Source organism: Beauveria bassiana, assembly GCF_000280675.1.
Source record: "Beauveria bassiana ARSEF 2860 unplaced genomic scaffold BBA_S00033, whole genome shotgun sequence".
Classification (NCBI taxonomy): Eukaryota; Fungi; Ascomycota; class Sordariomycetes; order Hypocreales; family Cordycipitaceae; genus Beauveria; species Beauveria bassiana.
Genome location: NW_007930868.1, coordinates 6,532 through 27,809, shown reverse-complemented (window position 1 = coordinate 27,809; position 21,278 = coordinate 6,532). Strand labels below are relative to the sequence as shown.

Sequence of the window (21,278 nt, the reverse complement as noted above, 5' to 3'; positions counted from 1 at the left end):
AATAGTTTTTTACTTAGATTAAGTCGATATCTAATATAATAAGATATTAATATAATTTAGTTATAGTTTTTTTATAATTATAAAGATAAAAATATTAAATAAGTTATTAAAGATTAATTAAAGTAATTTAATTAATTAATTAATAAAATTTATATAAATATTAGTAATAATAATTATAAAAAAATAATAATAAAAGATTTATTAATTATTTAAATATATATATAAATAATATAGATTTTAATATATTTATATAAATTAATGATTAATATTATATCTATAAAGGCTATTAATTATTAATAAATATTTAAAATTATAATATAATAGTAATAAATATAGATATAAATAATAATAAGTCTTTATTTAACTAGAGTTATATTTAATAATATAAGATATTAATATAGCTTAGATAGACTTTTTTATTACTAATAATTATAGAAGTTCTAGATAACCTATAAGTTTAATTACTATAATTTAATAATACTAATAATAATAAAGTTAATTTTTATTTTAAAAAATATTATATTTATAATTTTGATTTTCTTTCTTTATTTAAGTAATTATTATATTTTATTTCTAATATATATATATATATAAAGATTTAATTTTTATATTTTTTAACTTAGCTTTTTAATATTATTTATCTTTAGTTAGATATAGTTTTTTCAAGTTATTCTCTTCTCTCTAGGGTAGTACGTCTTTTTTTGTCGTGCTACCTTTGGGTAGCCACTGTTGGTAGTCGAGGCAAGTGGCCCTCCCACATGTGATTAAAGCCAGAGCAGAGCCTCAGAACGGCATTGTCCTCTTCACCTGCGCTCTTTTAGCTAACAAACGAACATGTCGATCTCGAACGAGGCCCTACAAAAGGTATTGTGAAATGCCCTACAAAGACCTATAACCTTAGGGCAATACCCATATAGACATAGAATACCCAGGCTACACGCACGGCCGTGAACTGCACTGACGCGAACAACAATAGCTCGCTCACGAGATCGAGGCGCAGGCCGCCTCTGCACAGCAACAGATCGGCATTACACGCAGCCAAATCGCTAGCAAGCAGAGAGAGCAGCGTTTGGTGAAGCTCACGCTGAGTGAGCTCAGTAGCCTGCCTAAAAAGACTGTGGTATATGAAGGCATAGGAAAGATGTCAGTATACCTCGTTGATGCTACACCGATTCCCGAATCCTGCTAACTGGCAATACAGGTTTGCCGCCCTACCCTCAACTGAAATGGCACAAAAGCTTGAGGAGCAGACGAAAGACTTAGAGCGCGAAGTAGACAAGCTCAGACAAAGACTAGTCTACCTGGAAACAACACACAAAAATAGCCGCGATCATATTGAACAGATGCTACGCAAAGCCTGATTGACCATAACATCCTGCGACCAGGGTAGAGAAGTAAGGCGCCCGCCCTGAATTGGGTTGTTTCACCCTGGCTAATATTGAATGTTTGCCACGAACAGATGAGACATTTTCAATAGTAATAGACATCAGAAAGACGGACTCTTAATAGACGAATGCAGTCGCAACCGCTCCTTCTCTATCCGACTTGTTCGTTGCAATGACCCACACGGAACAGAGCACACTCTGATGTCGTGCCAGCATCCGTAAATATTACGCCCGATGTAGTACACGTGCCCGCACCCGTCGCTCCGCTAGGGTGCTGCAGGGCTAGGCGGCTACTATAGTTACATAGTTATAAATAGTTTTCTTTAATATAAAAGCTACTAAAAATCCTAAAATTACATTTCAGGTAATATTAAATATTTTAACTATTTTACTAGTTTAGAAGCTAAAATTTAGATTTTAAAAAATATTATTAAATTTTATAAAATATTATTATAAATTTAAATTTTTAAAACTAATAATATTTTTTATAAAATATATATATATAATAAAATTATATAAAAAATAGTATATATAATATAATAATTATTATATTAATAAACTTAATTTTCTTATTTTAAAAGTTTTTATTAGATTTAGAAAAATTAATAAATACTTTTTTTATTTTAAAAATATAGGGTTTTTATATCTTTTTAAATAATTTATAATTATTATTTTTTATTTTTTTTTACTTTAATAAATTAGATTTTTTAAGAAATTTAACTATTTATTTTTATTTTATATATAATATTATTAAATTTAATATAATTATTATTGTTTTCCTATTTTTTTTAGTAGTATCTAGTATATGTCTACGAGGCTATGGTGGCCACCTAGCCCTGCAGCACCCTAGCGGAGCGACGGGTGCGGGCACGTGTAGACTGCGAATGTTCATTTCGGCGAATGGAGTCACCGGGAGATTGCCTACCACGTCCTCAAGCGCCACGACAGATTATCTGCTATCGACAGTCAATCTGGGCTGCCAGGTCTCACGGAAAATGGTGTCCCTGCTACCGCCGGCAAGTGGTAAAAGGGGATGGATCGGGCTAAGGCCGCATCCTATCACGAGCCTCTAGATGACGAGTCTAAAGGTGTAGAGCAGTATACCCCTCAAGCGCCCAATAGACTCCTCTCTTGTTCTACTAACTTATTCTACGTCTCACAATAATACCGACGACCAAACCAGCTGGCGGGGATTACAGTGGCGGGGATTATCAGCACCCCCGCTTCAGCTGCTGAATGGTCAGACTAAGGCGACTGAAGTGCTTTTCTTATTTGAAAACTCCTTTCGCCCATTTCCCTCAGCCTGGCTAGCCTGTATACAACAAGGCAGTTTGCACAATCTATCACGGAAAACACATTCAACATGAGCCACTACTCGTACGACAAAGACGACCTGGATGTCCATATAAGCCGACGCCATTCTCCAGAGTCTTTTCGATATGTCAGCACAGCGCCACGACAATACTATTCTCCCTCGTACATTGTGCCTGACCAAGGCATGCATGTTATTGCGCGCAGTCGTTCCCGTGAACGGAGCAGCCCGCCCCAACCCGCTGGACCCGTCATTATCCAGAACAGAATCTACAATGAGATTTCTTCCGAAGATGAGTATGAGCCGTCTCGGCGACGCCGAGACCGGCGTCGCAACTACTCCCGCTCCCGCTCCCGCTCCCGCAGCCAATACATGACAACAGAAGACTGGAAGCTCGAATTGGACCGGCGCGAGATAGAGAGGCTCCGCATCGAGCAAGCGAAGGAGAAAGAATACCGCCGTACCAGCAAAGAACGGCGAAATGAGGAGGATTTGCGCCGGGCAAAAGGGGAGCTGGACGTGATTAAGCGGCGAGAGGCGCAGGCTGAAGAAGAGAAACGCATCAAGCGCGAGATAGAATTCAAGCGCCTGCGTGACGAGGAGCGTGCCACCGCAGAGAAGGAGACTCGGGATAGGGAAGCCAAGGCCGCTGTGGACAGATATAAAAAGGAAGAAGCAGATCGAAGAGAAAAGGACGAAAAGGAAAAAAGAACCGCTGAAAAGGAGTACCAGAGGCGTCTGCAGGAACAGCTACTTGCTTCCGGATTAAACGAAGAGGCTATCAATGCTATCATCAAAAAGGAGAAAGTCCCGGAAGCTAGAAATGAGCGAGCGACATACACTCGGATGCCCCGCAAACATCTGTCAATCGAGACTCTAAGAACTTTCAAGATTGAATATGACCTTGATTCTGCTGTGGGTATTATCGCAATATCAACCACAAAACGAGCATATTAGTACCTAAACATACACTGACTCACTAAGCAGGACCCCGCTGGGTTTGTCATCATTAAGCGACCAGTTCCCGAATGGGAGCAAGATCACTTCTGGAAGCACACTAAGTACATCCGTGAGAAGCGTCTTATTATCGAAGATAAGCGACAACACCACCGTCACAAGAGCGACATCGAACTTGTTGTTCGCAAGACAGAACGCAAGAGGAGCAAGTCACCTTCGCCGCTCATGCTGTGGGTTGCGGGAGGTCGACCGTGATTGAATAAGCTACAGAATATCGGAGGCGTATCTGATACTGGATCACGACAACACGATTATCGATTGAAGCATGAAGAGATGTATCTACTCTGTTCCTTGTTTTCTCCGTATGACTGTTTTATATGTTAGAATGGGATCTTCGAATTAATTCCTCATATAATGTCCATGCTAGAGCGGAGCTAAGGGCTTTGCGTCCCATGCGTAGACCTAAGCCGCACCATAGAGACCTAAAGCCATCCTCAGTAATCATCTTATACCAAGCTTGCAACATATTCCGATATCTTTGTGGCTGAAGCTGTATGCGCGTCTTTACTGCGTCAAATGGATTTGAAACGGCCGAGCATACTGCTCCAGCCAAGATCGCAGAGCTGAAATTGATGGAGCTTGCTAAGGGAGTGCCCATGACAGTTTTGGTATCCGAGTCTAAGTCAGTCTCGGCAAGAGACCCGAGATGAGATTTCAACTTTTCGTAGAAGAGCACATATAGGCCAGCGTACGGCGCATCGCGAATTGCGGTAGCACCAAGGCCAGAAAAGAAGCCGCGAAAGCCCTCCCGTCGTTGAATATCCATGGCCGCATTGAAAAGAGAGGGGTAGGAGTACAAGTTGGATTCGAACCGCACTTTGATGACAGTTAAAGGCATGAGAACGAAGCCTGCCCAAGTTCGCGCCACAGCCCCCGAGAGCAGATTTGTCGTGTTCGATAGCTTGGGTAATGCTGTGGAGCTAGCCATACTGCCTTGGCCAGACCCAGACTGCGCTACATATTGACGGATGGCGTTGAGTGTCGAGAAATATAGTGCAGAACCAAATCCTGTGCGAAGGGCCGAAGGAAGGGTGCCTCTCCACAGAGAGCGAAGCTGGTTAGGAGATTGACGTAGCTCTAGCCATGAGCTGTACAAAGACGCTTGACCTGACTGCTGCACTCTTGTCTTGAGAAGATCGAGAGGCTGGAGTATGATAGCAGTGGATATACCGGAACCTAGACCGGAAACAAAATGACGGCCTTGCACACGTTATCAGCATGCTATCGAGTAAAACAAGCGGGACAGGAGCGCGTGAGCCTACTGGAACTGGAGGATCTTGCCGCATCCATAGCGGATGATGTCTGGCTCATGATATTTTTTTTTTCAAAAGTCATCCTAAGTGTGATGCATGTCATATACTGAGTAGAGGATGAGTCGCCAGTGTTGCGCGTTCATTGTGGCATGTAAATTTGTACGCAAGAATGGTTTTTGCCAGCATTCTGGGCATAGTGCAGCGCAGACCCACACTTCTCGCAGCCTAGGCCGACATGCCCATAAACGTTGCTGGTGCCTTGTAGTCTGCAATAGCAGATTCAAGGCGACCAGCTAGTAATCGGTGTCGCTTAACAAGATCGAGCCATTCAGCTACGCCAATTGAAGGAATTAGCATGCCAAAATCGGCACCGAGTCTGCCCAAACTACCGGCACAGTACAGAACCTGCGTTAAGATGCTTTCTCGCGATGTTTGATCTTGGACTATAGGCAGGTATATGCGCAATGTTTCGAGCAGCATGCCGACAAGACGCACAGGGAAGGCAGATAGGATGGGAGTAAAAGAGTCGAAACTGTCGGAACTCGAGCCAGGCTGAGAGCTTGTGCCTCCGCCCACGTTTTTTGATATTGATATGATGCTGAAACTGTGTTCTCTGAAGATCTCAATGAATCTCTTCAAGAAACGCTCGGTATGCTGTCCACCGGACCAGGACTGACCTGCGCTAACCTGACGCTTGCGTTCTTCATCCGCTAGCTCTCTCAAGGGATTCAATGCTTCTAGAGTCGTAATGAGATTCGAGAAACGGCATATCAGGAATATAGCTGGCAAGGAGCCCTCTGCTGAGACGCTTGGGACCAGCTCAGGGAGAACCCGCTTCAGCCATCCCGTGGTACGAAGCGCCACCGCGAGTTTCAGATTGGAAGCCGTCAATGAACTGATAAGATCTATGGCGAGCTGACGAATTGAATCATCAGCCTGTAACTTGACAGACCTGACGAGCTCTGAATCCGGATAAAGAAACGAAAGCCGTCGGATATGGCCGTACAAATCCAGGCTCATCGAGTACCCAAGAGGATTGGCGTTGACAGCAGACAGCAGAAGGGCTGGCAGTTCCAGAAGGTCCACGATGCGATCTGAAGCCCCTATAAGATGCAGTGTCTCCTTTCGTTGAGTCAAGATCCGGCTACCGCTAGATTTGCTGAGTGATGCGGAAAAGCGTTCGGCTTCGGCGTCGAGTTGAGGTACAGCTGCGGTGAGCTCGCGCGCTTTCAAGTCGAAAATGCGTATTGTTTCTGGTAGAGAAGCATGGACAATTGCTGATTCAACCATAAATTTGCGGGATCGCTTTGACAGCGCCTGTATGGAACGCAGCATTGACTGTGAGCTCTGAGCGAGGGTCTGAGGCTCGGACGAGAGCGCTGACTGGAGAGAAAGTCCCGAAAGATACTCAAGGTAGTCCAGATCCACGGTCTGAGATAGACCGATGAGGTCTTTGAGTGCTTCAGCCATGACGCAGGATGTTCGACGCGGTAAGCTGTCGCGCTTGTGTGTAGATTTTGAAGTTTGAACATGGGCGCTGCTGTCAGTGTAGATGCCGCTAGCGAACCCCCCACTGACCAGAAGGAGGAAAGCAGTGCAGGGGTATGGGCAGACGAGCACAGCTTTTATTAATTACACCTGAAAAGATTGATTTACTTCGCTTTACTGGTACAATCTCCGTGATGTAGTATACGAATGGGTATTGCAGCTCGCTCATTAATCTTCGTTACGACGTGATGCTGACAAGCTATGCTAGGTAGACTTAGGTGCCTAGGTAGGCATCGCCGTCGCGGAGTTACAAGATGATTACAAGAAGCCATGCCGAACGATGCATCCCTCAAGCAACGTCACTAGCCAGTGAGCGAGTGTAAATACGACACAGTCCTCTTGACCAGGATGTGATCGGAGACAGAAGTTTCGGCGACCTCCTGACGGCTCCTGACGGAGTCTTGCGCGTACAATGAAAGTATCATATGTACTCTGCTGAAGAGGGATGACTTATCCACGTGAGCCGCCCCCAACGTTTCTTGGAAGCCCACCACCTCGGCCCACCAATTTCGGCTGCCCAGCTCGAGAACTAAAGTTATTACCTCCCTACCTACCTAGGTAGAGCTGGTAATCAATAGATATAGCTGTTTACTTGCAGCTCGGTGCTAACATATCCAGCCTTTTCCACCTAACTACCCAGACGGCACTTCTGCAACGCCCACACTCATTTTACTGCAAAGCCTCGAACCAGAGCCAAGATCTGCGGGCAAAATGAAAGACCCCTTCTTCCTCGAGCCTATACCATGGCTCTCTGATTTGGTTCGCCCTCTGTCTCATCGGCTGGATTTGGTGACCCTACCGCTACATATCCACGAGGTGCTATTCGCCGCCCTGCTGTATTCCGTCATATTTTATCTCCTATCTCCAATTATGTCCCGAATCATCGCCCCGAAGCATTATCCCCGACTTTCTCGCAACAAACAACTCAACTGGGACGCTCACGTTGTTTCAATGGTCCAGAGCGTTTTCATCAACGGACTCGCCTTGTGGATCATGTGGGTAGATGAGGAACGCAGCAGTATGGACAGAGAAGGTCGAATCTGGGGATATTCTGGGGCGCCAGCTCTGCTGCAATCTATGGCCGTCGGTTACTTCGTTTGGGACTTTTTCGTCACTGCCATGAACCTGGATATTTTCGGCATCGGCACTTTGGCTCATGCAATCTCCGCGTTGACTGTCTTCGGTCTGGGATTCGTACGCTTCAATCCAAATACGAAGTATCGTTTCTATGATGCTAACTTCTGGTAGAAACCATTCGTCAACTATTACGCATGCAATTTCATACTCTACGAACTCTCCACACCATTCTTGAATATCCATTGGTTCTTGGACAAGGTCAACATGACTGGATCCAGTCTTCAGCTTTACAACGGTTTTGCACTTCTGCTCACCTTTTTCGCATGCCGGCTTGTCTATGGGCCCTACCAAACCTACAGAGTTTTCAGCGACATCTACGTTCTAAATGGCAAAAACCCGTCCTCGCCAGGTCAAGGAGTATTTGCTTTCGTTACGTCGCAAAGCTTCATTCCCAAGTGGCTTTCATTCACATATATCACCAGCAATGCAACGCTTACTTTTCTGAATGTATACTGGTTCTACATGATGATCTATGCTGTAAGGAAGAGGTTTATAAACCCTTGTACGGAGGACGAGAAGAAGGAGCGTGTCACCGAGGTCGAAATCGACGTGAACGCTTCCGCCTCTGGTGTCTTGTCGCAGGCAAAACCTCGTTCTCGTCGTGCTTAGGACACGTTTTATAAACCATGGCGGAAGTACGCCGTGCCATAATATATTTCTGCGTTTTCATGCTGCAGGGCTCGATATGTATGTCAGTGTCGAGGGACGGGCATAGCGATTTTCAGCTATTATGGTCGGTATAGCTACATTGTGAATAGCTCGGGCCTGGCATCGAGACATGCTTTTTTCATGTTCAGGGTACAATGCGTTCATGCATCGAATGTTATAGTGTTTCTCAACAGGAAACCTCAAATATCTGAAAGCAAAAAAAGATAAACTACAATAAAGGGCGCTTTCTGGGGCTATTCATCCTTTCTCTATACTGGCTGTCCCTGATTCAATGAATTTGTAATAGCAGGGATAAAGTACTTAAGAAGGGCTTGACGGACTCGATGCTGAGTAGAAAGCTAAAAGCCGAAAGGGTTCTGGGGCGCTGGAAAGTACCAAGCTGTCAGCATTACAGGTCAAAAAAGTAAAAAAAGAATATCGCACTGCGAGAAACTTACTAGCTTGCGCTAAGTTTGCTCGGCGCCCTGTCGGCTGGACGGTCAATTTTTTTGCATCAGTGACGCCAAAGCGGATAGGTGGCGGCGGCCCCGTCCTTTGCGGTTGAAGAGCTTGCGGGAGTTGAGAATTGAAAGAACTAAGACCAGTAATCTGTGGTTGCGGAATGGGAGGCATTCCAGTTCGTTGTGGTTCGAGGGCAAGTGGTAGGTAGTCGTTCACATTGGCTTGAGTAGCCATGCCCAATGATGACTGTGGCTGAAACTGAGGGGGGTAGGCGGTGTTTTGCGCTTGAAGAGGCGAAAATGGGCTGGGCTGGCTTGGGTCTTGAAAAGAGCTTTGTGTCGGGGCTCCTGTGTACATCGACTGCAAATATTGCGACCCCGTTTGGTACGGCACCGTACGAGGTTGGTTCGGCATACTACTGTACCCTACCATAGCCGGCTGCATCTGAGACGTATACTGCTGCTGAATTCGTGCCTGCGTGATATTATCCAGACTGTGGTTTGGTGGAGCGGCATGCCCCTGAACAAGACCAGTCATTTGCGCTGACCATGCTGGCACTGCGAAAGCACTTTGCTGCTGGGGAGCAGATATGGAACGCTGCGTCGGGGGAGGCGGGAGGGATCCTCCACCAGTGGGTATGGTTGGTGTTGGTCGCTGACGTGCAAGGGATTTCGGCGATGCAGGGCCGCCTGTTTGTGAACCTGATACAGAAGAAAAGAACGTAGGGCTTGCTCCTGGAGGTGCTTGAGCTTGTGAAGCTGATAAGGGGGAGGTTGATATTGCGGCAGTAGATTCTAGCTGCCGCACAGGCTCAGCCTTCGTCGGCTCTAGCGGTGCGCTAAGCATAGACAAATCTTTCATGGAGCCCGTAAGGCTGGGCATCATCGGCGCGGTGGCAGGCACAGGCTCAGCAAGCTTTGCACTCTTCTCAGTCTGCGGCTGCTTGCTGGGTTTCACCTCCCAGGCGTCGTCATCGAAGCCGCTCGAGGATCCCTTGAGTCCGCCTTGCATGCTAGTGCTAGCGGACGTAGCCTTAACACCATCTTCTATGTCCTTTGAGAAAGCCGTCGGATCAACGATGTCATCCGTCTGAACAGCCGGCGCAGGGCGGCTTTTCCGAGTATTGTTGCGGAGAGCGCCCCCGGGACCTGAGAACAGGCCTCCACTGCTGCTGTCACCCTCGGCAGTACGTTCCCGTCCAAATTTTGCGTCGAGAGTGCGCATTATCTTGATGATATCACCTTCTCGAATACCTAATGTTCGCAGAATGACAGCGTTGACATCAGGAAGGACGCTCTCATCCATGGAGTCTCGAATAAATGCTTGAGCATAACGTTCGCATAGTCCCACGGGTACGTCGCAAGAGAGAAAGAACTGGAACCAGTCATACTCCGGCTTTTTACTCTGTTCAAGTTTGGCGCCAGGGGCTTCACTTGGCCTGTTCAGATATTTTGAGCGCCGCACATCAGCAAGAGGCTTGTCGTCCTCTAGCGAAATGCCCGTGAGGTTCTCGACATATTCCAAATCCTGCCGTGACATCTTCGCAATAGGGACCGCAATCTTGACTCCATTCATTTTATGCAAATGGATTTTACCATCTCGAAGACCAAGAAACTGCGCTTCCACACTGAAAGATTTGGAGCGATCCGTCCAGGTGCGAACTTTGCTCGTATCAGGTTCTGTGAGAATGGCAATGTCAGCAATAGTTGTCGTCTTTCATAGGAGTGATGAGCGTACTCGATTTGCTCTTGGAAGAGTTGCCGTTTTCGCCACGGCCATTCTCGCGACGACTACGCTATCGGAAGCAGTTAGACTTGGAGTTGCTCCTGGCTTAAATGCTTCCATTGTCCAGCGGGATCGTACCTGTTGCGGCTCTTTGCTAGCCCTGAGAGCCTCTTTGGTGAGTCTCATCTCCTCCTGACGATTTTCTGCGACAGATGGCATGGCACTGCGAGTGCTAGAATCATCAAGGGGGGGTGTGACAGCGCCGATAATTTCAATGTAGCTGCTGGGAACGACGCCCTCCTTGCCATTTTTGAGCCGACGCAGCTGCCACCACTCTTCGCTCTTGGCATCATCCAGAATAATGACTTCATCACCCGCTGCGACAGTTACTTCATCCTGACCTTGGGCCATGAAGTCATACAAGACCTTTCCTTTGCGCTGATAGCGCTGTGTTCCAGCCATAATGACCTCCTTCAGACCCTCGGCTCGTACAGCAGCCGCCATTTCACCCAGTGCCAGAACGATTTCTTCCGCGGTATCCTTGGCACCAGCGTGAAAGTCAATACTCTTGCTGGGACGAACTAATTCCATAAAGACATGCTTTCCTTCACGTGAGTAGTGAGTCATTCTATCAGCGCTCCATTCCTGGGGGGGGGCATCCTGTGCTCGCTCTGGAGCAATGAGGAGCATGCCGGTTCCTAAGTTTATGCCCAAGGTCGTTGGCATCTTCTTTCTCTTGCCCATGACGGACACCATCTCGCTGATATTATACATATGAAACCCACCGGGTGTCCTGTCAATTTGAGGGCCATTGCGTTCGTTGGTATCCGGCATACCACAGTCATCAAAGTCGCTTCGAGTGTGCGTGGGCTTTGTTGGCCTGGGACGGGATGGTAAGGCTGGTGACTTGATAAATTCTTCATCAGATGGTGCCGACGGTTCGGATACAGACTGAGCGGGGGTGGTAGCAGGCTTAATCGTCGCAGCCCGTCCCTGCAAGACGCCAGCCAGTGCCGACGCTGGGCCCGCAAACTTGGGGCTCGAGACCGCGATGTCTTCTACCACATCTAGCTCCATTGCGGCGGAGCGAGACCGTGCCGGTAGAGCCGGAGGCGACGTTTGAGTAGCCCCATGGTCTGTAGTATTTTCTGATTGCAAGTCTATGTAGTTCGCTGGGACAAACCCAAACTCATCGTCTAGTCCGACAAGAATCCAGTCTGGGTCAGAAGTATCGAACACATCGAGTACAGCTTCTTCGTGGAATGACAGCTCTTCGTCAGTTTGCCGAGTATACTCGTAAATGGCGCGGGCTTGGGTCAGCGTTGGGGCCTGTAGAAATCATGGAATTAGCACATACTGCCTCAATCGATTTCGACAGCTTTGATCTATCCGAGTCGCTCATACTATTTCAACATAGTTGTGAGGAATGAGACCTGTGGGCTCATCCTCCTCGTCGGCGCCAGCTTTCTTTTTAGCTTTCCACCAGCCATCATCGTCATTCTTCTCAATGACGTAGAGCAAATCTCCCTCACTGATGGCAAGCTCGCCCTCAGATTGTTGCTGGTAGTCGTAGAGGGCCCGATAAACTCCGAGAAACCCCATGGCGCGGTCGGGTGCCCCGGTAAATAGGCAATGCCAGACTGAGTGGTTTCGTCAAGGCCCTATGGAACAAGCAAGCCGGTCGTGAGGCGTTGGAAGGGTTATACGATCAAAGTATACGTAGTCTGTGGGACATGAGCAGCGCAAACGTTTGGTGAGAGAGAACAACTCAACGAAATATTAATGCTTGGCCGCCGCCCAACTCGATGGGTAATAGTTTGGTCTTGGTGAGGTAAGCAGTTAAAGGTGGAATTAGGTAGGTATGCAAGTATGCTCAGGCTCGCATGCTCCCCCCCCTGCCTGAGTGATGTTCCAGTTTTAACGTGACGCGTCCCACCGCCCCCGGTGATGTCACTAATTAAGAAATACAAGAAAGACGTCGCCGGCCTGCTCCCCCAACATTGGCCGTTCTCAACCATGGCCGTTTGTTCCCCTTTTCATATGGTATTAGAAACACGAGGCTTACCAAATTTTTCTACAATTACCTCATTCCATATATAGTATTTTCTGTGCCGAAGAGTCTTATACTAAGCCGTGATTTTTTCGCTATTCGTGATAGGTTCTAGACTTTATATAGATAAGTTACTACCTACTAAAATCAAGATATAATATCATATAAAAGGTTAGTTCTTCTTTTACCTTATATAAATATATATACTTCTTATTAATATTTATTAAACTAAATATAAATAAAGATTTTTTATAAAGATTTTAACTTATAAAGATTTATTAGATCTTTATTTTACTTATAAAAAGTTAATAGACTTTTGTCTTTTATAAAAAATACTTTTAAAATAAAAATTCTATATTTTAAAGCATTTATATTTATTATAAACTATTATAAGCTTATTATAAAAAAGAAATAAACCTCTCTTATATTTAATTATTTAATAACTATAAAGAAGTTAAATTATCATTATTAATTTACCTCTACTATCTTATAAGATACTAGATACCTCTATAAAATTAATAATATAGGAAAAACTATTATTTAAGATAGCTACTTTTAAGGCTTTACTACCTTTAATCTATATTTAACCTAAGTAAAAACCTATACTTTATACCTTTCTATATAATATTTATAATTCCTAATAAAGGTTACTAGTTATTAATATAATAATATTCTAATATTAATTTCTTAAACTATATTTTAATATATATATATATATATATTATTATTATTATTATTTCTTTAAAATATTTATATTATTAAATATATTTCTTTATTTTTATTATATATATATATTTAAGTCTTTTTTAAATCTTTAACGATTTATATTTATAATAATTATAATATAATATTTAATATATTTTTAATTTAAAAGTTAGATATAATATATATAATTAATCTATAAAAGATATAAGGTAAGGTAACTATAGGTCTAATTAAATATAAAAAGTTAAATAATATATATTAACTACTATATTACCTTAATATCTTATAATATAACTATAGTTAAAATTATCTAAATACTAAAGATTATAACTATAAAGGAAATAATAATAAAAAGACTTATTAACTACTTAAAGATATATATAAATAATATAGATTTTTAATATATTAATATAAAATAATTAACTAATTAATAATATAAGATATAACCTTAGATAGTAGATTAATATTTTACTTATAAAGAATATTAATTATTAATAAATACTAGGAATTATAATATTATAATAAATAGCTAGTATATAGAAGAAGAGGTATTTACTTAGAGTAGTACTATATAGACTACCTATTTTTACTATATAGACGAGCCTTATATAATAGTATATATAGATCTACTAAAGGTATATAGTCTTTTATATATCTTCTATATAAGAGGAGGTACCTTTTAGAAGATATAATATATCTTACTAGTCTACGTGTCCTTACTACCCGCCGCCGCCGCTGCTATAAGATATAATATATTATTCACAGCGATAATAGTGGCGATGACAGCGGCGATAGTAGCGGTAATAAAAGTGACGTTATATAGCCTAATAATTATATTAATAGTAGCAGATTTAGGATATTATAAGGTACTAGTAGACTAGTAGCAGCGTTATGTTAAAGCTAATAGCAGAGATACCCTGCCTAATATAAGGGTACCTTTATAGTACCTCCTTTTATATAGAAAATGTTAGCTAAATTAGGTACCTTATAAGTATAGGCGGGGGTATATTATATAAGGCTTGTCTACGTAGTAAGAATAGGTGGTTTATATAGTACTACTCTTTACTTAAATTAGGTCTATATCTAGTATAATAAAGTATTAGTATAGCTTAATTATACTTTTTTCTATTTTTAGGAAAGATAGAAGTATTAGATAGGTTATAAGAGTTTAACTAAAGTAATTTAATTAATATATATTTAATAATATATTTTTATTTTTATTTAATTTTATAATTACTTCTCTTTATATTTTCTTTATGTTTAAATGTTTTTTATATATTTATTTTAATCTTTTATAATCTTACTTCTAATATATTAGACTTTAAAGAAACTAGATAAGCTAGTAAGGAATAAAAAAATACTTTAAATAAGATTTAAATCTATAATCTATATACTAATTTATATAAAACTCTTTAATATAAAACTATTATATTATAAAAATAAAGAAGTTTAATTAGATATTATATAAAATAGATTATTATTATTAAAATCATTATTTATAATTTTTAATTTATATAATGTTACTTAGTTACTTTAAAAGTTATTATTATTATAAATATATATATATAGTATATTTAAGTAATTCTACTTATAACTTAAACTCTATTAAAATACTTACTTTTTAACTACTAATACTATAAAAGCTAGTATTTAAATCTATTTTTAATAGCTATAATTAAATTCTTTAATAGTTAAAGTATATATAATTATTTTTAGAAGATTTCTTTAAAGCTTTAATAGATTAGTATATTTAAATAAAAACTTAAGAAATAAAACTTTATTAAATAATGACTAGCTTATTAAAATAAATAAGAATAAAAGTAATTTCTTATTTTATACTTTAAATACTTTACTATTTTTAGATACTTATTATATAATCAATATAGAAGGTAAATATATTAAAACCTTAACCTAAAAAGTAGGTATTTTAGTTAGATTTCGAGTTACGAGCGGAATTACTTCTGACCTACTGTATATATATATATATATATATATATATTAATATAGAAGTAAAGAAACATATAAGCTTTTATAGGATTCTATGCCTACCTAAAAATCTTCAAGTAAAGGCCAGAACCAGGCCTCCGAGCTATCAAGTAGGTAGAGCTGACAGGGTAGGATAGTATTATAGATACTCGAATAGCACTATGTGAATGGAGAAATACATAATCAGACTATTGCTAGCTATACTCTTTTTGAGTGTTCCAACCATGCTCCGATCTACCTCGATGTTTAATGTGCTAGTCGGTATTCTCTTCCGATTACTTGAGTACAGCTTGCTTACGGGCTGGACACTTTAGGTAGCGTCTGAGAGTACGGTTCACCCTGCATAAGTATAGTTGGTTGTCTGGTACATCGGAGAACAGCACCATGGACGTCTTCATCTACCAGTAATTGTACAGCTGTATCAAAACGCTGGATACGAGACCAAGTCTCGTACTCCATGCATAAAAATACCTGACAGACGGTGAAATGCTACGCCGAATTACTGTGGCAACGAGTGAGCCAAACACAATAAATGACTGGGTTGACCAGATAGGAATTCTGCATGTTGAAAGAATCGGATGACATCGTCGAGACTATGATGAAAGTACGCATGATGCATTATCGCTGTATGAGCGTGCTCGTTTTCAAATAATTGCGAGCGCCGAGAAGAAACCTCATGTACCACGTTTAGCTAGCGGACATGCCAACCTTGTCATTACTGTTTGCAGAGTTTTCCTGGCTTTGGCTTAGACTCTTCAGGCTGCCAATGTGATGCTCTCTAGCCAGAATACCAGGAAACAAGCGTGGGTCGCTGCCAGTAAGGCGCAAGTCTGTAGAGCTATCGGAATGACGGGCATCCTCGCCGAATGGCACGCCATGCTCTGTACCCAGCTTGCCAAGTGGACCAGTGTTGTTTGACAGGGACGACAAAACTTGCGAGCAGCTATGCGCTGATGCCTGATTGTTGGGTTTTTTGAGCATGCCGGAGTCGTTATTAGCCTCATATGCCGAGAACCGTCGAAGTCTATGAATTGTTAACCAGAAAAATGTACTGAGGCTTCTATGTTTCACTCACACGTCTCTTTCTTGCACGAGTGTGATATACCGAAACTCTGCCCGACGATCTGGTACGTTGGTTTTCACCATTTTGTTGCCTTCCTTACCAGGCTTCTCAAAATCAGGGCCGAGCCATTGTTGCTTGATTGCTCGCTCATAACCGCTCTGTTTGACCGAATTCTTTGCTAATTCGCACATGTCCACTGAGCTCAGCTTACAGATTTGAGCTGCGACTGCATATTCCTCAATGAGCGGTTCTTTTGTGAAGGCGAACTGAAGTGGATCGTCTGTTGAGAGTGACACATTAAGGCCACGTTTGAAATACTGGTGGAAAGGGTTTCTCTCATATGAGAGGAACAATGCATTGTTGCTCAATGGTGACATAGCCATGCCGATCTGCTCCAGATAAAATATATATTGGAGCAACGGCACCTTTCGGAGCAAAAGACCGTGACTGATGCTGTGACAGCACAGAGCAGCAACAGCTAAATGTTCACTGTCACCAGCTTCGCCACAGTGAGGCCGAAGTGTAAAAGTGTTGAACCCACGTTTCTTTCTCCAGAAGTTCAGGGAAGCCATGTTGGCAAAAGTGTAGTAGATCCAATAGCTGTAGGGTGGGTTCTGCGCGCCGTCCCATTCTCTGGGAACTGGAAACTTGCGAAAGAGTCGGCGTTCGACTTTACTTTCGTCGTCAACGCTATCAAACCCGATAACACGCTGAAGGAAAACATGTAGCTTTGGGTGACTTGCTGGGTCTTTTGTGACTTCGAACAATGGCTGGAACAAGTTCTTGATGACTTGTTCGAACGAATCCATGAGGCCACTGCCCTTGTAAACATCGTATAGACGAGGAATTTGAATGAGCCAGCGAACATTGTGGGAGAAAAGCTTGTTATCCACCACCCAAGCAGCTAGCTTATCCCATTCATCAATAGATTTGCCGTAAATGGAAATACGCCACTCAACCATTTGATACTTGCTGGACTCGAGATCTTCGATAACTTCTTTCGTGATTTCTGCCAGATACCGCCCGTGAATGAAGTTGTCAGTCTTCAAGAAAATAGTTCTGAGACGAGACTCTCCGATAGGATTATACTTGAGATTGAATTTGTCGAATCGGTGGAAAGAATCGGTGTGGGCCTAGAGGGTGGAAGTCAGTCTAGTTCATCGCGCTTCAATGAATGGTCTCTTGACTTACGTGCATGTCAAGAGTATCGATGCTTAGATCGTAAGCGGTGAGATTGATGCTAGCAAAAACTTCGGCCAGGGTAAGGTGCTTTCCATCCCTATATAGAACCACCTCATTAGGATATTTCTTCATCTTACTCTTTATAAATCGGAGCAGATGCTTCTGGTTCATGCAAGCAGAGTGATGAACGTGGGTGTCAACTTTTCGGACATTGTAAAAGTCTCTGTGAGGAACTTTCTTGCTGTCTGCGGTTTCCTGGTACTCGTTTAGAAGAGCGTACAGGTTGAATTTGCCCTCTAGGTACTGCAATCTTCGAAATGCGAAGCTTTTGCTCGGACCATCAGACGAGACTTTCAAGATGGACTCCAGGTCCATGTAGAATTCTCTGATAGTCGGAATTCTGATGGCGGGCTCCGTAGCAGATTCATTGTCTAGGATCTGATAGACACCGTTTGAATCTAGCTCAAAAGTACAATCGTCGTCTCCCGGAAGAGGCATTAGATTATCCATGTCAAATTCCTGGCTGGAATCGTTCGCAGATGTTGCGTTGTGTCGCGCAAAGCGGGAATTAGCGTGGCTAGCCTCCCTCCACGCAGGCTCTGGAGGTGGTGGGTAAATTTCCCAATCTTCACTATCTCTGGGGTTATCATCCGGGCCTTGTGAAGACAGCATAACATAACGGCGACGCAAATCAACGATTTTCTGGATGTCTCTTGTAATAGCGGCCAGCTCAGACGTGACATGCGGCTCTGTATCGAGAAAGCTATTGCTAGCAAGGCCTGAATTCGACACGCCAGACATGCACTGCTCTTGAAGTATAGCACTAGCTTGTACAGAAGACATTGGTACATGGCCAGCGTGAATACGGTTCATGGGTAGTTCTTGAGAGGACAGGTTCTCTATAACGAAGGAGCGATTAATCAATGCCTCTTGTTGCTTAAGGATAGAACGTACCACCATCTTGCTCCAGGATGAGGGAGTCGGCACCGTAATCCGTCGCCGATCGAGAGCCAGCTTGGATTGAAGGGCTTTGCTGAGGCGTTTTCTCTACCCACTCGTTGCTATCGCCTCTCAAATCAATCTGACTACGTTGGTAGAACAGCTTTGCATCGGTCTGGGTCATCTGACGTTCGGCAACAGGATCGTAAAACGTGGTCCTCTTTGGAACATCACGAAGGAGCATCCCTTCTTGCAGCTCCTCTGCCTGAGTGGGGTCTATTGCCTCGGGTGCTTCACCAGCTGGCTCTGAGTCTGCATTGCCGTGGCTCGCTGTCTCATCATCCTCCCAGTCAGATTCGCGCGTGTGCACCTGAAAGGGCAATGCACTGCCCTTGAATCGTGAGTGCTCGCCTGCGATGGCATCTATACGTTAGGAGTCGGAAAAAATTACATCAATACTCAGCACCTACCAGCCATCTCGCAAAGTCTTGCGCACTGTAGCTCAAGAGTTGTGGCGTTTAGGAATTAAGTCGGTCATGAAATATTTCATATGCCTCAAACGTGACCAGAAAACTGCTACAAGACAGGTGTGCGCCTTGTTGAGTCTCTCGATGTCTGTCTTCGCTTCCTGCACTGTTTTTCTCCTTCCTCTAGTTTCTGATTGTTTGGACTGGCCTGTGGTTTTTCTGGTTTTGATAGAAGTATCGAGGTTAAAGCCAGTAAGGCGAAATGGTAGAATTTCAACAAAAAGTGATACTGTAGGATAAATGACTCATGGGTCAGAGTAAAGATAACAAATGCTAGGTGAAGCAACAGAGGTTTGGGGAAGCCTGATGTCGCAGTGGATGAAATAGTTAGCCTGGATATCCAAGTGAGAAGGGTGTGGGGTTGGTGGATATTTTAGCAGCGTCCGAAGTCAGTTGTCGGTACTCCGTACACGGAGGTTGCCTATATCCGATACTATGTATCAATGGAAGCGGTCAATATGACTTTATACATTCAGACACCTCGGGTAACGGGGATAGTCTCTAGCCATTGTATTCATTTTATCAACCGTGGGTCAATTCCTATACTATGCAAAGACTACTATTCAATTATTCTTCTTTGATCCTGCGTTCTCCGAGGACGATTTCGCAAGATTGCTTTTGGAGTCCAATGTGTATATTGCCCCGCCCCCAAACACTAGCAAGGCGCCGATGACTGTCCCAACAGCTAAAGTATTATCAAATAGCCAGATGCTGAGCAGTAGGCTCACCAGTTTCCGAACGTTGAGGACAATGGTAACAGTCAAGGCAGATGACGCCGCCGCTAGCAGATTTACTCCTCGAATACATGCGTACTGCGTCAGAATATTCGCTGCAACATTGACCAGCTGGCTGGGTACACGAAGACCGAAGCTGCGATATAGGATCATTGGCTGAGAACTGGAAAGAGAGCGATATGTACGCAGTATGGATGGTGCGAATGGCAAAAACAACGGCAAGGAAAGAAGATGGGAATAAAACAAATTCTCTCGCCACTGCGGTCCGTACACTCTGTACGTTGCTTCTGTGTATAAGCCCATGATGGCAGAGAGAACTTGGGCGACGAATAACATAACAAGTCCTGTGCCGAAGGCGGGTTCTGATGAAGATTTAGGCTTTGACTAAAATACAATGTCAGTGTCGATCTGAAAGCTGCCAACTTTTATCTGACCTTAGCTGATGCGTCGGACCAAGCTGCCTGAATGACACCAATACTGAGTAGCATTACAGACATTATTTGTGTTTTTGAGTACCGTTTGCCGTAAATGTAGCCTGCAACCATGGTCGTTATACTGCCTCCAGATCGGATAATGATATGAACCGGCACAGATATATCGTAGCTGAAGGCATGATTGTTTAATACATTGATAGCGAAGAACAAAACGATGTTGACAGCCCATCGAGTAAAAGGAACTTTCGTCGGTGCCAGAAAGAACGGTGGCCGTTTAGAATCAAACTGAGACATATAGCCTGTTATGGCGACGAACGAAAACTGAACGAATGTGAGAAAAGTGCCTATTGGCAATTAGAAGCCAATCGACAGCAGCAGATGGAATACGGCTCTTACCACTTCCTGATTCAAAACTAAGTACATGGTGATTAGTCATTGCGCGTCCGCAGTAGTATACACGCCTTACTTGATGATTGACTCCAGTGCATAGACCTAAAACACTTCGTTAGAGGGCTTGTAGGGATACTCGGCCAGTAGTTTCTCGGCTCTTACGTTTGAGCAACAGCCACCGAACACAAGCCCGAGCATTGCAAGTGCAGCGACGGCAGAAAGGCCAACATCAACATTGGAAGTAACAGGTGCTGGAATGTCATTGTTTTTCGTTGAGCGCTTTTGGACGCCATCCTCGGCATCATGAGGGCGTCGAGTGTCTCCCATTGTCGCTGTGGTGATTTGCAGGTCTGATAAGCTAAAGTTGAAACGTGGACATACAGTGCATCCAAATAATTCCACTCGCGACCTAAGACCCCACTAAAATACCTACTTTTAAACTGCTAATATTATAAAAATAAGTACCTAGTATTTATTTTTAATTATTATTATTATTTTTAATTATTATTATTATTATTATTATTTTTAATTATTATTTTTAATTATTATTATTATTATTATTATTATTATTATTATTATTATTATTATTATTATTATTATTATTATTATTATTATTATTATTATTATTATTATTATTATTATTATTATTATTATTATTATTATTATTATTATTATTATTATTATTATTATTATTATTATTATTATTATTATTATTATTATTATTATTATTATTATTATTATTATTATTATTATTATTATTATTATTATTATTATTATTATT

At 42.4% G+C, this 21,278-nt stretch overlaps 7 protein-coding genes across 7 annotated transcripts; 3 read left to right on the top strand and 4 right to left on the bottom strand.

Annotated features, from left to right (window-relative positions):
* Positions 1-834: 834 nt before the first annotated feature.
* On the top strand, positions 835-1,361 carry BBA_08274 (prefoldin subunit; the record flags this gene model as incomplete). Its single annotated transcript, XM_008603371.1, has 3 exons — positions 835-864; positions 977-1,143; positions 1,202-1,361. 3 exons carry the CDS (start codon positions 835-837, stop codon positions 1,359-1,361), a joined length of 357 nt encoding a protein of 118 aa, XP_008601593.1.
* A 1,387-nt stretch (positions 1,362-2,748) lies between these two features.
* BBA_08273 (uncharacterized protein) lies at positions 2,749-3,909 on the top strand (the record flags this gene model as incomplete). Its single annotated transcript, XM_008603370.1, has 2 exons — positions 2,749-3,612; positions 3,685-3,909. The coding sequence occupies 2 exons, from the start codon at positions 2,749-2,751 to the stop codon at positions 3,907-3,909; spliced, it is 1,089 nt and encodes a 362-aa protein (XP_008601592.1).
* A 168-nt stretch (positions 3,910-4,077) lies between these two features.
* Positions 4,078-5,004, bottom strand: BBA_08272 (solute carrier family 25 member 38; the record flags this gene model as incomplete). The annotated part of the gene is made up of 3 exons (XM_008603369.1): positions 4,078-4,116; positions 4,256-4,914; positions 4,977-5,004. The coding sequence occupies 3 exons, from the start codon at positions 5,002-5,004 to the stop codon at positions 4,078-4,080; spliced, it is 726 nt and encodes a 241-aa protein (XP_008601591.1).
* A 188-nt stretch (positions 5,005-5,192) lies between these two features.
* BBA_08271 (Dor1-like family protein) lies at positions 5,193-6,437 on the bottom strand (the record flags this gene model as incomplete). The annotated part of the gene is made up of 1 exon (XM_008603368.1): positions 5,193-6,437. The coding sequence occupies one exon, from the start codon at positions 6,435-6,437 to the stop codon at positions 5,193-5,195; it is 1,245 nt and encodes a 414-aa protein (XP_008601590.1).
* Positions 6,438-7,226: 789 nt separating this feature from the next.
* BBA_08270 (TLC domain-containing protein) lies at positions 7,227-8,261 on the top strand (the record flags this gene model as incomplete). The annotated part of the gene is made up of 2 exons (XM_008603367.1): positions 7,227-7,709; positions 7,764-8,261. The coding sequence occupies 2 exons, from the start codon at positions 7,227-7,229 to the stop codon at positions 8,259-8,261; spliced, it is 981 nt and encodes a 326-aa protein (XP_008601589.1).
* Positions 8,262-8,659: 398 nt separating this feature from the next.
* Positions 8,660-12,089, bottom strand: BBA_08269 (SH3 domain-containing protein; the record flags this gene model as incomplete). The annotated part of the gene is made up of 5 exons (XM_008603366.1): positions 8,660-8,700; positions 8,759-10,441; positions 10,500-10,557; positions 10,626-11,816; positions 11,892-12,089. The coding sequence occupies 5 exons, from the start codon at positions 12,087-12,089 to the stop codon at positions 8,660-8,662; spliced, it is 3,171 nt and encodes a 1,056-aa protein (XP_008601588.1).
* A 3,826-nt stretch (positions 12,090-15,915) lies between these two features.
* On the bottom strand, positions 15,916-20,824 carry BBA_08268 (AMP deaminase; the record flags this gene model as incomplete). The annotated part of the gene is made up of 7 exons (XM_008603365.1): positions 15,916-16,252; positions 16,304-17,424; positions 17,483-18,372; positions 18,428-18,823; positions 20,504-20,520; positions 20,574-20,599; positions 20,660-20,824. 7 exons carry the CDS (start codon positions 20,822-20,824, stop codon positions 15,916-15,918), a joined length of 2,952 nt encoding a protein of 983 aa, XP_008601587.1.
* Between the last annotated feature and the right edge of the window lie 454 nt (positions 20,825-21,278).